The sequence below is a fragment of the Coniophora puteana genome, assembly GCF_000271625.1.
Source record: "Coniophora puteana RWD-64-598 SS2 unplaced genomic scaffold CONPUscaffold_6, whole genome shotgun sequence".
Classification (NCBI taxonomy): Eukaryota; Fungi; Basidiomycota; class Agaricomycetes; order Boletales; family Coniophoraceae; genus Coniophora; species Coniophora puteana.
The window spans coordinates 300,349-313,020 of NW_006913058.1; the positions used below are offsets into that span (position 1 = coordinate 300,349).

The following is a 12,672-nucleotide window of genomic DNA, read 5'->3' on the forward strand; positions in this document are numbered from 1 at the left end:
TCAGCTCTGGTTCAGCCTCTGGTGGATCAGCCGACGAGCCGGTAGTGACAGCGTCAGATGGAAAGGAGCAAGAGGATGTCCGACAGTGGGCCGTGAGCTGTCCTTGAGAACGGGAGGAGGCGTTTCCCCATGATAAGATGGCAAGCTAAATTTGAAGCTTTGAAGCCCCGGAGACAAGTTTCATCAAGCGAGGCCCCAAAAGGGATGTGATGTGTTCTTATGATGAACTTGATATCTTCGCAGGGTATACGAGACGACCTGGCCGAGATCCCAAGACGGAGAGCAACTCCATATAATTTGTCATGTTTCGAAGACGATCAGCGCCCTGATGGTCGACCACGCGCATCGCTATGCGTTCGTCGGGGCGGTGCTGTGGGTAGCTGACTCGCAGGAGGTGTGCGCTGTACATTGTACATGTCCTATGGGCTTGAGCGGCAAAGCATGGATAGATAGGGCCGAGCTGCCTCATGGGACCATCGATTCAGATGTCTGAATAGACTACGCGCCTGTTCCATGACGGCGGGACGGACGCTTTGCGGATGCCAATATGGACATGTGAACGCCATATGCCGAAGAGAGGACTGGTAGCGTGGGTTGTCAAAGGTTGCCTAACACCGTAAAACCTTGGTTTGGTTGATACGGCGGCAGAGCATCCCAGATCCGCCATATTTACGAGTCCGGCCAACTGTGTGGATGCATCCAGCCGTCGCCTGTAGGTTTTCCCCGCAGCCCTGCAGCCAGCAGGCGAGCAGTCGTCCACCCGTCAGCCTGTCAGAGCTTTTGTCTCGTTTTATTCTTCTGTCGTCTCAGCGAAACAACGCGCTCCTTTAGACTCCTTTTCCGTCTTGTCCGCATCCTCGCCAGCTCAACGTGTTCTTCAGCCGACCCAGTTCATTGCCATCGCGTGCTTCCGTCTGGTGAGTAGCCCGAGGCCCAAATGACATGATGTCCCCACACATGCGTTCACCCTGAGCCTGATTATATTTCTTTTTCCGTGCCTACTTATATCGCTCAGCCAACACACCCGTTCGTTTCTCCCTCCCGCCCGCTAACGCCTTCCCCATCGTTCTCGCAGTCCCTCTTTCCTTTCATATGGGCGACCTGGGTCACTCCATCCCTTCTGTCAATTGCAGAAAGCGAAAGGCCGATGAAGATGAAGATGGCCCCGATCCCCTTCCTCAGGACTCTCAGTCCAGCTCCCCTATGCTCATTGACTCGGCCGTAGCGCCACGCAGGTTATCCAACCCGCTGAGTCTCCGTACCTCTGGCCCGTGGCTACCTGCAGGCAGTCCCTCACCAGTATGGCGATGTGTACATGCAGACTCTCCTCCAGACTCACCGTTGACTCCAAGCACGCCAGAGGAGGGTAGCAGGATGTCCAAGCGCCCAAAGGTTGAGATGGCATGCCCGCCGTCCTCCATGAGACCGACCAAGCGTTTGCCACGGCCATCGCTTGTGCGGCATGTGGCTTGTGCCAATGTCCCTCGCCGTTCGCATAAAGAGGATTTAAGGGAGGCGACACATCCTCATTCCCCGAATGACTCGGTTCGCATGGAGTCTACTTGTTCTCCTTCCGAGCTTCCTCAGTCAACCGCTCCCTCTTCACCTCCTCTCCCTTCCATCGATCTTTCCTCGCCGCATATACCTCCTCTTCAGCCACTCATTAACCGAAATACCCTGAAAGAGCTCGATTTGAGTGCCATTTTGCGCAATCCCCAGCTTCGTAAGCGATCTACACGTTCCTGGCCACCACACGTTTTAATGATCAATTCCTAGGCCATGATCTTATTTTTGACGCCGGGCTTCAGTTCCGCCCAACGTCTAGTCGACGAAAGCGAGAACTAGCGGACAGGTACTGGCGTGCAGTCACTCAAGAGATTGAGAACGGCTGCACTTGCGTGTCGTTCGACGCCGAAGGCAGGCCGTGCGACTGCGTGTGCGTTTGCAGTCGCGCCCCGACCCCTCCAACCAAGCCCGTTCTCACGTACTTGTCGTCTCGGGGAGTTGCGACGCTTCGCATGCCATCCCGTGTGCAATCTCTTTTATCGGAGTTTCTGGAAGTCCTCCTTTACGTGATACAACCCCTTTCAAGCATCAGCGGTACCTACTCCCAGCCTGGCACGTTTCAGGCTCAAGTTGATCAACATGCTGCCCAAGCCGCCGAGCTACGATCCGCGTTTGACCCGAAACTTATTCAGCAGGAGTTGCGACATCAGCTATTTGACCCCTCAGGTTTGTTTAGCCTGATTGGGCAGACGCTTAAAAGTCACTGCGCTCCTATGCGAGACCGTGCAGTCGACGCCATGGTAGCTGTGGCGAAAAGTTGTGCCCCAGGTCAGGGCGGTACCAAGGCTGATGCGGTCAAGGCCGTGCGAATGTGTCTTGATATTCTGGAGCTTATGAAGCTTGTGAGTCCGTTCTTCTTGTATTTGCGCGTGGGAGGTACTAACATCACCTCCCAGGATATAGCCAATCACCAGCTGCAAACCCTTCGACCATTTCTCATTGACAGTTCAGGGCCTTACGAACTCAAAATATTCCAAGACCGGAAAGGACCTGCCAGCGCACTTGATTTTACCCGAACATGGCTGCAGACAGCTCACGGAAAACTCATGGCATCCAATTCTATCAACCACCCCTTTAAGCCCTCGGAACCCTTGGTTTTCGATTCGCTGCCTTACACTCAACAGGTCTATCTTTCTGTGATCAAAGGATTCTTTGACCTTGTGTTTGATCCGCCTCAGGTCGCTTCATCAACCCATATACCCCATTCCGCTCAACCATCGCATAGCACCGCACCTCTCCCATCTTACCCTGAAACTACCTATCTCGATAGCGCTCGCCTGCTAATTCTCGCCAACGATGCTGGTGATGCTGCTGCTCTATACCTATTCCTCATGCTCTATCGGCAATTGGTGTTTTCAAGCAATCAACCTTCGGCTACAGGTGCACGCGACGGCTCTAGACTGACCGAAGCCGATATGCTACAACTCAAGAAGGAGATTCGGGATATCAGCTCCTCACATCTGGGCGTCTTACTGGGTAACGTCGACATCGAAGGCCTCTCTGAGTCCGAAAGAGAGCGACGACGGAAGTGGAGAGCCGACATTGTCCTTCAGATTGCCCTCCGTGCGAAGGAAGCGCAGTCCAGCAAGCCCGGAGCCGCGTGCTCAACTGTTCCTGATGAAAGCACGCTTCGCCTCGCCGAACGCTGGACGAGCACGAACATGCGCTCAGGGTCAGCGTTGAGCGTCATGCTCAAGAACAAGATCCGCGACGCCGTGTTTAGCCATGTTCTTGCTTTGACGTTCTTCTCTCGTGACTCATCTCGGCTCCTGAAGCGTTCCGACGAGCCTCTCGCTGCAAACGTGCCTCCGCCTTCCGCGGGCATGGAACCGCTTGCAGATGAGATCGCCTCACTGTCGGAACGCCTAGCAAAAGTGGCTAGTATCCACATTGCGGCCTACCTCCCGCTCTACGAGCAAGATGGCTTCTTATACAGTTCTTCCTCACCACCACCTCCGTCGCCCACAGTATCGACATCTTCAGTTCCATGCACCTTGTCTCTAGATTCTTCGCCTGCAGGCTGCAGCGCGTAATACCCCCTCCTTCGGACTAATCATGGTATCGATATGGATAACTTTATGTGTGCATGTTGGTCGTTTGCATCGAGAAGAATTGAAGAAGCCACGATATCCGTACAATACAACTGGGCCAATAATAACTTGTGTATCTTGACAATCCCAATTCTCGTTTTGAATCTCTTTGATTTTCGGATTAGCTTGTGCATACCACACTTTCATTCGCTTTACATATACCTAGGCAAGCATACCCGGATACCCGTAGAATCATAGTTGCGTTTCTCCCATAAATCTGGAAGCATGCACGTTACGTTACACGCAGTACGACGCCAGTCAAGAGCCGTCTGAGTCAAATAGCAATGGATGTCGATCCATCCATATCACAAAGCAAGTGTGGACGTGTATGCCAATCCTACTTTGCCCGTTTTCGTGGCCTCCCGGAGTCTTCTGTGCCTCGTTTCCTTTTGGAAAAATCACTTGAAGGTGCCGCAAAAGGTCGCGACTTCTTTTCCTTCTGGCTGATCTTCCTCTGCTTCTTTTCAATAGCCTTCTTGACTGCCTGTCTACCTCCTGACGCAGCAAGTGAATCAAACCTCGCTTTCACCAGAAGCTCCTTCTTGGCAGCTAAAAAAACGATCAGTGGAAGGACCGACAGACTCAGAGAAAACAGTCACATACATCGTTTCATATGCCAATCTCCTTTTCCAATCTTGCGCTTTTCTTTCTCTTCCTGAGTAACCCGTTTGAGCGCCTGAGATTCAATCCGCTCTCGCTTATCTCGATTGACTGCGCTCTCCGCACGCTTTATTGCAAGTTCTAGACGCTCCACTTCGGCCTGGCGTTCTTCACGAAGGTGTCTTGGGGAGTTCACCAGCAGCTTGCGAGCACGCTTGAGGTTTGCGCGCAGCTCTGAGAGTTCTGTCGAGTGAAGGTCGGATAAGAATCCATAATTGTGACGGTATTTCTCTGTAGAGAAGCCTCCTGCCAGCTGTAAAAAGCGAGGATCCCTAGCTTGCTGCGAAAAAAGAAGCATTAGGAACGTGTAGGGTGGCGGTTGACTTGAGCTAACCGGCATGTTGCTTTCGACAACCACCCTTCGTCTTGAAACTGGCTTTTTGGAGGTAACCTCAGTTGGTCTATGCACAGTGTCAGTATGGAAGCAATGTGGCATCTTCGGCTCGAACTTACGCGTGTTTGTTGCGCCTGGCCTCGATAGCGGCCTTTGACCTCTCCCTCCCTTTGCCCTTGACGCTCAGTCGCTTGGACGAAGGGTCATCCTCAGCATCGTCAGAGTCAGAGTCATCCTCAGATCCCGACGTCTGAGGAGAAGCAAGCTTTATCTGTGCCCTTCGCACCATGCCCAATGGCAGTTCTGAAATGTCTGCGAATGCGTCAGTTACCTAATTTATTGCACTGTCATGTAGACAGACAGACCATTCTGCAATGTTCTCTAAATCCATTAGCCATGTATGAGTTGGCATGTGCACTGCGAAGTAGATAGGAGGCGTACCAGATGTGTTTTGCTGGAGCTTGCGATCTGGGGTTCGTCCTCCTCGTCCTCCTCGCCTCCGCTGTCTTCGCTGTCTTCCTCTAAGTCGAGGTCATCTTCATCGATCCACTGTGCAACTCTGGAGGTATCTGTGTTCCCATCATCCACATGTTCTTCACCTTTATCTTGTTCAATCTCTGCGTCCCCTTCAGAGCCTGAGGCCGACGGAGCATCCGATTCAGACGCGTTCGATCCCCCTGAGAGGTTGGGTGTTTGCTCATCATCTAGCTGGAAATAATCTACAGCTTTTGGGCGGGGATTAACTGCGGATTTCTTAGATATTGGTTCGGTAAACCGACGTTCCGTCCTGGAGGCCGTCGGAGGCGGACGGTTTTGCGGGCGAGGTCGACGAGGCATAGCGGAAAGCAGCTAGCGTTACAGTGATGTCTCCGGCTTAGCCGGGGCTCAAAAATTGCACAGCCACTTCCGACTGATACCAATGAATGCATTATATATTAAGTTGATTGTATTTTCCATATCATGCATCGTGTACTACAAGTCCAATATCACCTATTAACTACAGCCCCCAAAAGTGTCAAACAAAACGTCGCCACCAACAGCGTTGGTGTAAAATTTGGTAGAAGAAACGTAGAAGAGAGGAAGACGTAGAAACGACATTAATATTGCGAATTGCAGAAGTCCGGAAAAATAAAACAAGTCCATGATGTCCGTGACGAAAGTCAAACCTAAGTAATCTGTGCGAGAACCGAAAAGAATTTCACAGCGAGAATCAACTCAGTTTAAAGGACAGCTTAGAGCCACCCGTTGATGATAGTGAACTCAGGGCTGAAGTTGCCCGAGTCGCCGAAGACTTCACGGAAATTTAAGGGTATTCAAGCATGAAACAATGAGTTGTACTCACGGACGAGGGAATAGTCGATGCCAGTAGGAACTTTAGGAGCCTGAACACGGACGGTACCGTCACGAATGTTGAAACCACTCGCTAGAGTAGTGTCTGGGTGTGCGATGAGTAGATATCAATTGACATTGCTGACCTACTCACTCAACCAGGTCTCTTCTCCAACGCGCAGGTAGATCTGACCGATGGAGTTGGTGATGTTCACCGGAGCGTCATTAGTCTCCCTTGATAAGAGTGAGACCCAAATCAGACGGAAAGTATCCAGTGTGACTTACCAAGTGACATCGTAGTGGGCACCAGCGAGCCAGATGGTGCCTTGGTGAGGATATGTGACGGGAGGCACAAAGACATCGCGAGCCTCAACGTTGCGCTCATTCAGGGGGAGAGCATACACAAGCGCAGAGAAGAGGGAGAGAAGGATGAAGACGAAAGTCGTGAAGGATTTCATTGTGAACGTAAGAAAGCGTAAGAAAAGCAGAAGAAAGATGAAAGTTCGTTAGAATGGATGCGCTCGACGTCAGAACAGGTCGATCGATGGTGTCTGCTAGCTCACCTTCCCCAGTATTTGTACCAAGGCGGCGGACGGCTTCAAGCGCCCGCGTGAGCACCTGGCCCCGGTCCAGGGCGCAAGCTGGCATAAGTGATTTGCGGCGGCAGATCATCGCCGTATAAGCGAAGTATTGATGACAAGTTTCACCTCCGATTGTACAATCGCGCCTTGCGGACGTCCGCTTCAGACATTAAGCTCCGGCTTATACGAGTTGGTTTTTCGGCTAAGAATATTATTGTCGAGCAAGGACTGGGTAGTAGTCCTTCCTAGCACCTTCAAGCCTGCGCTCGCCGTACCTGGTAGGCCCCTCGTAAGCATATAGGTCCCCGGATAAAAGTCAAGCACCAGAAGACCTGAACAGGCAGGCTGAATGTAATCAATCAAGGGCATTCTGAAGCCGGTGCTGGTCTTCTTGTACCATATCGGACATTTCTGACGACCTGGTGACCAGACTTTGACAGAGCGGTCATATGGATGGTAGGTAGAGAATTCAGTCATCCGAGATCACTCGCATAGTAAGGACGTGGAGGGTTTAGGCATGCTGTTGAACAGCCCCTCTGTCCAAGCCGCACCGGCACCGGGATGTACGAAGGGGTCGGCGAGCCGTGGCCTTGAAGTTCAACGTTGAACGTTAGCATTAATGCCTGCCGAGTGCTGTCTGCCTGCGCACTGCATCTCCGAACTGTCCGGAGTGACATCAGCTAGTTGACCACAGTGCCGGACTGCCCAAACCTCCTTGTACATACCATCTCGTTTTGCAGGGAACGGTACCTTTTAATTTCAAGACTTACCATATATCCGATGCACAAAAACCCGAAAGATGATGGGTCTATTTCGTTAGAAAGGCAGAGGCACCATGGTAATGGTATTCTGATCGCCTTTTAACGACCTTACCTGGGTGGACTGACGGATCCAGTCCATGGACTTCAGCCCGATGTAAAGTGCAGTGATGAAACCCTGGATGTGTATAAGTATAGCCGATATCCACCATGCCTTCTATTGACGATAGCTGTGTACTAGTGCAAGACCAGTGACCGGCTTCGATACGCGGTCATAGCAATCAGAGACAAACAAGAAGCGCGACGCGTAAACTGACGCGTTTAATTTCCTAATCTGGGATATTATGTATTCCGCTCGCCTAAGCGCCGTTTTCGTTCCACTCCTCGCCCAACCACCTCCGCCCTTCTCCTCCCGCCCACCGCCTATCCTCTCATTTCTCCTAAACTCACTACGCTTGGCTGCGCTAGTATACGAGAATGAGTCTTCTAACGCCCCCCAGCACGTCTCATAGAGAGAAGGAAAACCACTATGCGGGAGGAAGTCGAGTGGCTTGGTCGTCCCAGAACCAGTACTTTATTCTTTCCAACAGCCCAAAGGGCAAGGCACGCGCCCTTCAAGCCAGCTCATCGACTCAGCCAGCCAAATCTATTCTCAAGAAGTCTGCTCTTCCGATGCTCGCTGTGCCTGACGAGGAGCTACGGCAGGTTACTCCCGAGCCAGAGGATCCTCTTGTCGACTTGTCTTACCTTGAGCGACCAGTTTCCCTTTTCCTTGCTCCTGAGCCAGCAATTCGTGACCGTATCGAAGGGTATTCCATCCTTACCGCGCGCATAAGAACGGCTGTTGTCAGCGGCACAGATGCCGATGCATCATGGCCGCTCTTCCAGCCACTTCGCAAGAACGCCCAGGCCATCACGGACGCGTTAGTTCGCGATTTGGGCATGGCTTTGATCGACCCCAGTACCATGTGCTCTACGTCCTTGGAAGACTTGGAGGTAGCGACCGAGCAAGAAGAGGAGGACCTATGCTTGCTGCCGTCGCCTAAGCAGAGTCCGAAGAAAAAGAAAAAGAAGGGCATGTCTGCAGAACAGGCTAAATGTGCGCGGGACTTGTGCACTGTCTCACACGCTGTTATGCGTCTCCTTGGTCTTGTTTTCACCCTCTCGGCGGTTTATAGAGTGTTCTCTGGTCAGTCAACTTTCAACAACACGCTGACTCAGCTGACTGGCAGGGCATATAGACGAACAGTTGCGCGACATGTTAACGCAAGTGCTTGCAATTCCATTATGTGATGTGCTGCCGACCCCCAATGCACGCAAGACTTGCGCTCTCTCAATATGGGTCCTCCAAAACCAGCGGTTGCCGGAAGAAGTTCTCTTCCCTGCAAGGGACCGTATTGCTTATGCACTGCGACGCGGGTTGGAAGGCGAGCTAGGCAAGGAGGGCAAGAAAGGATCTGCAAACGATGGTCTCAAGGTAACGTTATTTGATCAATTTATGAATCTGTTACTCACCACAAAACATCGACATGTAGGCTATCCACGATCTGTCGATGTATCAGCCTGAGACATTCGTACCCGCCTTCGTCGCTCTGCTGCCTTCAATGCTATCAAACCTGCTTGCACCTACCCTTGCTTTGCGGGCGCAGGCATGCCATGCACTCGGTGGCTTTGCATTTGCTGCTAGCACAATGTCGCCTTCTGTCGTGCATACACGCATCTCGGAGGCGGTGTCCATTTTTTTGACCGCTCCCTCGAAGTCTCCACGCAAGACCGCATCCCCCTCTAAAAACTCTGAATCAGCCATTGTACGCACGCTGCGGACGACACTCAACGTGACCGACCCTACCTACGCAGCCCAAGGCCCCGTCTGGGCGCTAAGTGTCCTCGCCAGCTTCGCCGTCCTCTTGGGTTCCGCAATATGGACCAACTTCGCACTTACGCGCACTATCTCTGCCCTTCTCACCCTGTCCATGCGGAATAAGAAGAGCTCGGTTCGTGGGCTAGGAGCCCTCATTTGGCGTTGCCTTGCATGGTGCTACTTCAGACCCGTGCTCGCTCGGGATGTAGATGAGGATGGCGAGGAGGAGATGGAGGAACTGAATGAAGCTAAGATGGAAAGTGCTCGCGAGGATTTCTGGAAGATCGTCAAGTGTGTCGTTGAATTTGGTGCAGGCGTTTCGACCGTTGGCGCTCTCTTGTCCAGTGATACAGCAGACGAGGATTACCTGCAGAAAGCGCTCTCCCTTCTGCATGCCATGATCAGGAAGGGCGGAGTAGTCACTTCTGATGCTATGGATATCCTAAAAATCCTGGTTTCGAGTGACCATCACCCCGATCCTTGGGACATGAACAAGCTCCTGCCGCAATCTTTGTTCTCAGCCAGCCCGGGTTTGCTTACCGCCAACTACGAATCGCTGGCCGGCACGGTCAAGCCCATCTTCGACGAGTGTCCTCAGGTTATGGATATTCGATCGTTGACGAAGGAAGAATTGTCGCAAGAATGGGTTTTGACCGAACTGATGCAAATCTGGAAGACCTGCATCGTACATGTGGAGAGCCCGGAGGACAACAATTTGCCGGTATGTCTTCTTGGCGAGCAGCGCTTTTCTTTACTGATTGTCCTAGTTGGATGCGCTTTGTATCTGGGATTGTCTCCTGCAAACTGGCATCTCTTCCCTTCAAGGTTCGCATATAATCCGGAGTGATTTGTTCTGTCTTGCTGACCCCTTGCTAGACCAGGACGACGAGGAAGGCATTGTCGACTTCGGCGATCGAGTTGTTGGCGTCCTTATCCAGATCTTAGTTAACAATGAGCTGGATTTGACCTCCAAAGTTCAGGGCTCCAAGGGCGTCTCACCATGCTCGCGTTCCAATGCAGCTCTTAAACTTTCGATCACACGCGAATTTTGGAAAGTCATGCGGTCTGCATTCCCTGACAATCACATCCACGCGGGCGCGTCCAAGATGCTTGTATACCTCGTCGAGCATGAGGACGAGCTCGTTTGGGAGGAAGACTCGCCTGACGATGCACGTCGCCAGTGGGCGACGCTTTGCGCGGAGGTGCTCATCGTGTGCGATGTCGCCCAGCTGAGAGCATTCTGGTCAGGGAGGACACGTGCCAAGCTTGCGGCGGAGTACGAGCCCGGTGTGCACAGTCTCATCTGGGGCTGTTTCGTGGACAGTTGGTCAGAAGAGGTGGATGTGGCATGGGAGGGCGCTGTTGTCTTGTTGGGTGTCCCATTTGCGTATGTTGTTTTCCGGTTGTGTGCGTATACAAGGACTGACATTTCAATAGGAACAACGACACTTGGGAACTGAGCAACGAGGATCTCGGCAAATGGGAACGATTCCTCGAATGGACCATGAACAAGGCCTTGGACTATGGTGTAGACGCTACGTCAGTTCTCGACAGTGTTGCAGAGGTCGTTTCCAAGCATCCTTGCCCCGCCTTCGCCTCATCTACTCGCGTAACGGATATGATCCTAGGTCATCTTGAAATGTCGGACGCGCGCCAGCTGCCACTCAACGTCTTCGAATTTGTCAACGACACCTTGGTCTCGACTTATCCTCCTGAGCCCCGGACCAAGATGCTGTCGGTTTGGATGATCCGCACGCTCTTCCGCGTGGTGGACGCCTGTCCGAAAGAGCTAGTCTTGGAAATGCTGCAGACCATACAAGAAGGCATTCGCTTCTGGATATCCGACGAATTTAATGTGTTCAAAACAGACGAATTCGTTGGCGAGGTCCTCCCTTTGTATCAGACTTCTCTGTTGCATATCCAGGATCTTCCTCGGGATATCGAGATGCTGCAAAGTCTGGCGCCTCTCGTCGAGTCCATCTTCTCTGGTTCCTCGAAGTCGACCGCAGCGATCGACTCATTTGATGAGTTCTGGGCAGCCTCGTATGAGGGCGAGGCTGAGCCTGAAGGCGGGTGGCCCGAGAACATCGAGGCATATCTCACATCTAAGAACGCTGTGCCCGAGGATGCCGCTAAAGAGGAAGCACAAGAAGTTACGGCTGTAGCGGAGAATCTTCAGCCCACACTGTCAACCATAAAGGCAATTAGCACACCACCTAAACAACAACGTAACGTGTCTAGTACGAGTGAGATAACTGCTGCTAAGAAGACCTCGCCGCCCGTTGGTCAGCTTGATCATGCGTGCTTTACGCCCGAGGCTACGCCGCCGTCTAAGTCATCCCTCTCCATTGTTACCCCTACCACTCCCACCCAATCCATCTTCAGTAAACGGGCTCCCTCACGGCCACGAAAATCATCCGCCACTCCCGAGGCTTATCATTCGCTGTTGTTGCGTCCCTTGGTCAACGGTCTTTCTATCCCACTCACCTCGCCTACGCGAACGGCATTCAGCTCTTCTCCAAAGCGGGCAGCGTCGCCCAACAAGGAGAATGTGTCTCCGGAGGTGCCGAACGTCATGGAGCGTATTGCATCGACATCACCTGGAAAGAGCTCGTCTATCCTAGGCAAACGCCGTCCCTCTGGTGGCCCGCAGCCTTCGCCGGGGAAGAGGAGCAAGAGCCTCTCGCAAACCTTCATTCGCTCTGCCCTCAACTTGCCTGGCTTTGGCAAAGATGACGCTGACGAAGACTACTCAAAACTTCCGGAGTCGCCGTCTTCCCGCACTGTTGCATCGAATGCATCTGGACAGTCGAAGTCCACCCCTGCGACATATCGCAAACGTAAGCGAGCTGTCATGGAAGCCGTGGAAGTTCCATCGCTGCAAGAAGTTTATCGAATGGGATCCCTGGAAAAGAAGTTTGGCGCGGAGTCCACGACCTTGGGTCTATTGGGGCATAAACGGATCGTTTCCATGCCGGAGTTAAATGGCGAAACTCAAGAGAGCTATGGCAAGAGGTTCAAGAAGTGGGACGGATTGGAGTTGAGCGACTCATCGTCCCCTCTGAAAGGCCTCGAGGATGTCCAGCTCGCAGGCAGTGGTGAGTCTTGCATTCGCCACGGTGCTATAATCGCGTGGCTAACAAGGATCAACAGATGACTCAATCATGCTTCCCATAAGCCTGCTGCCTCCGTCGGCTTCTGATGCATCCTCGGACGACAGCGTCGATGCAACGCCCCATCACTTGGCGTCGCCTGTCCCCCGCCGTGTTCATGCTCTGGACGACCCCTTTAGTGACGATTCCCTCGCGTCATCGAGCCCGTCTCGCGCGCACGTTGCGAGGCGTAAAAATCGGATATTTTCTGGAGAGCAACCGAAGTGTTCTGTTGCATAGTAAACTCGTATCCTGTATCGTTATTTCTCACCACTATTCTCAGTAGCATATTATCCCACTACCCCACCATCGCGATACCCTCCCCGCATTGCTAGCTAGCT

At 52.5% G+C, this 12,672-nt stretch overlaps 3 protein-coding genes across 3 annotated transcripts; 2 read left to right on the forward strand and 1 right to left on the reverse strand.

The window, feature by feature from the left end:
* The first annotated feature begins 810 nt into the window (after nt 1–810).
* Nucleotides 811–4,205, forward strand: CONPUDRAFT_123814 (Tcp11-domain-containing protein). Its single transcript, XM_007770236.1, has 4 exons — nt 811–917; nt 1,016–1,723; nt 1,777–2,408; nt 2,463–4,205. Exons 2-4 carry the CDS (start codon nt 1,093–1,095, stop codon nt 3,597–3,599), a joined length of 2,400 nt encoding a protein of 799 aa, XP_007768426.1. The 5' UTR covers nt 811–917; nt 1,016–1,092; the 3' UTR covers nt 3,600–4,205.
* A 1,370-nt stretch (nt 4,206–5,575) lies between these two features.
* CONPUDRAFT_82084 (uncharacterized protein) lies at nt 5,576–6,513 on the reverse strand. Its single transcript, XM_007770237.1, has 4 exons — nt 6,265–6,513; nt 6,134–6,213; nt 5,993–6,085; nt 5,576–5,941 (listed from the first exon to the last, which is right to left on the reverse strand). The coding sequence occupies exons 1-4, from the start codon at nt 6,435–6,437 to the stop codon at nt 5,883–5,885; spliced, it is 405 nt and encodes a 134-aa protein (XP_007768427.1). The 5' UTR covers nt 6,438–6,513; the 3' UTR covers nt 5,576–5,882.
* A 1,407-nt stretch (nt 6,514–7,920) lies between these two features.
* On the forward strand, nt 7,921–11,547 carry CONPUDRAFT_104060 (uncharacterized protein; the record flags this gene model as incomplete). The annotated part of the gene is made up of 6 exons (XM_007770238.1): nt 7,921–8,507; nt 8,560–8,795; nt 8,854–9,900; nt 9,947–10,004; nt 10,056–10,566; nt 10,617–11,547. Coding segments are annotated over exons 1-6 (3,300 nt in total), but the record flags the coding sequence as incomplete, so codon positions are not given.
* Between the last annotated feature and the right edge of the window lie 1,125 nt (nt 11,548–12,672).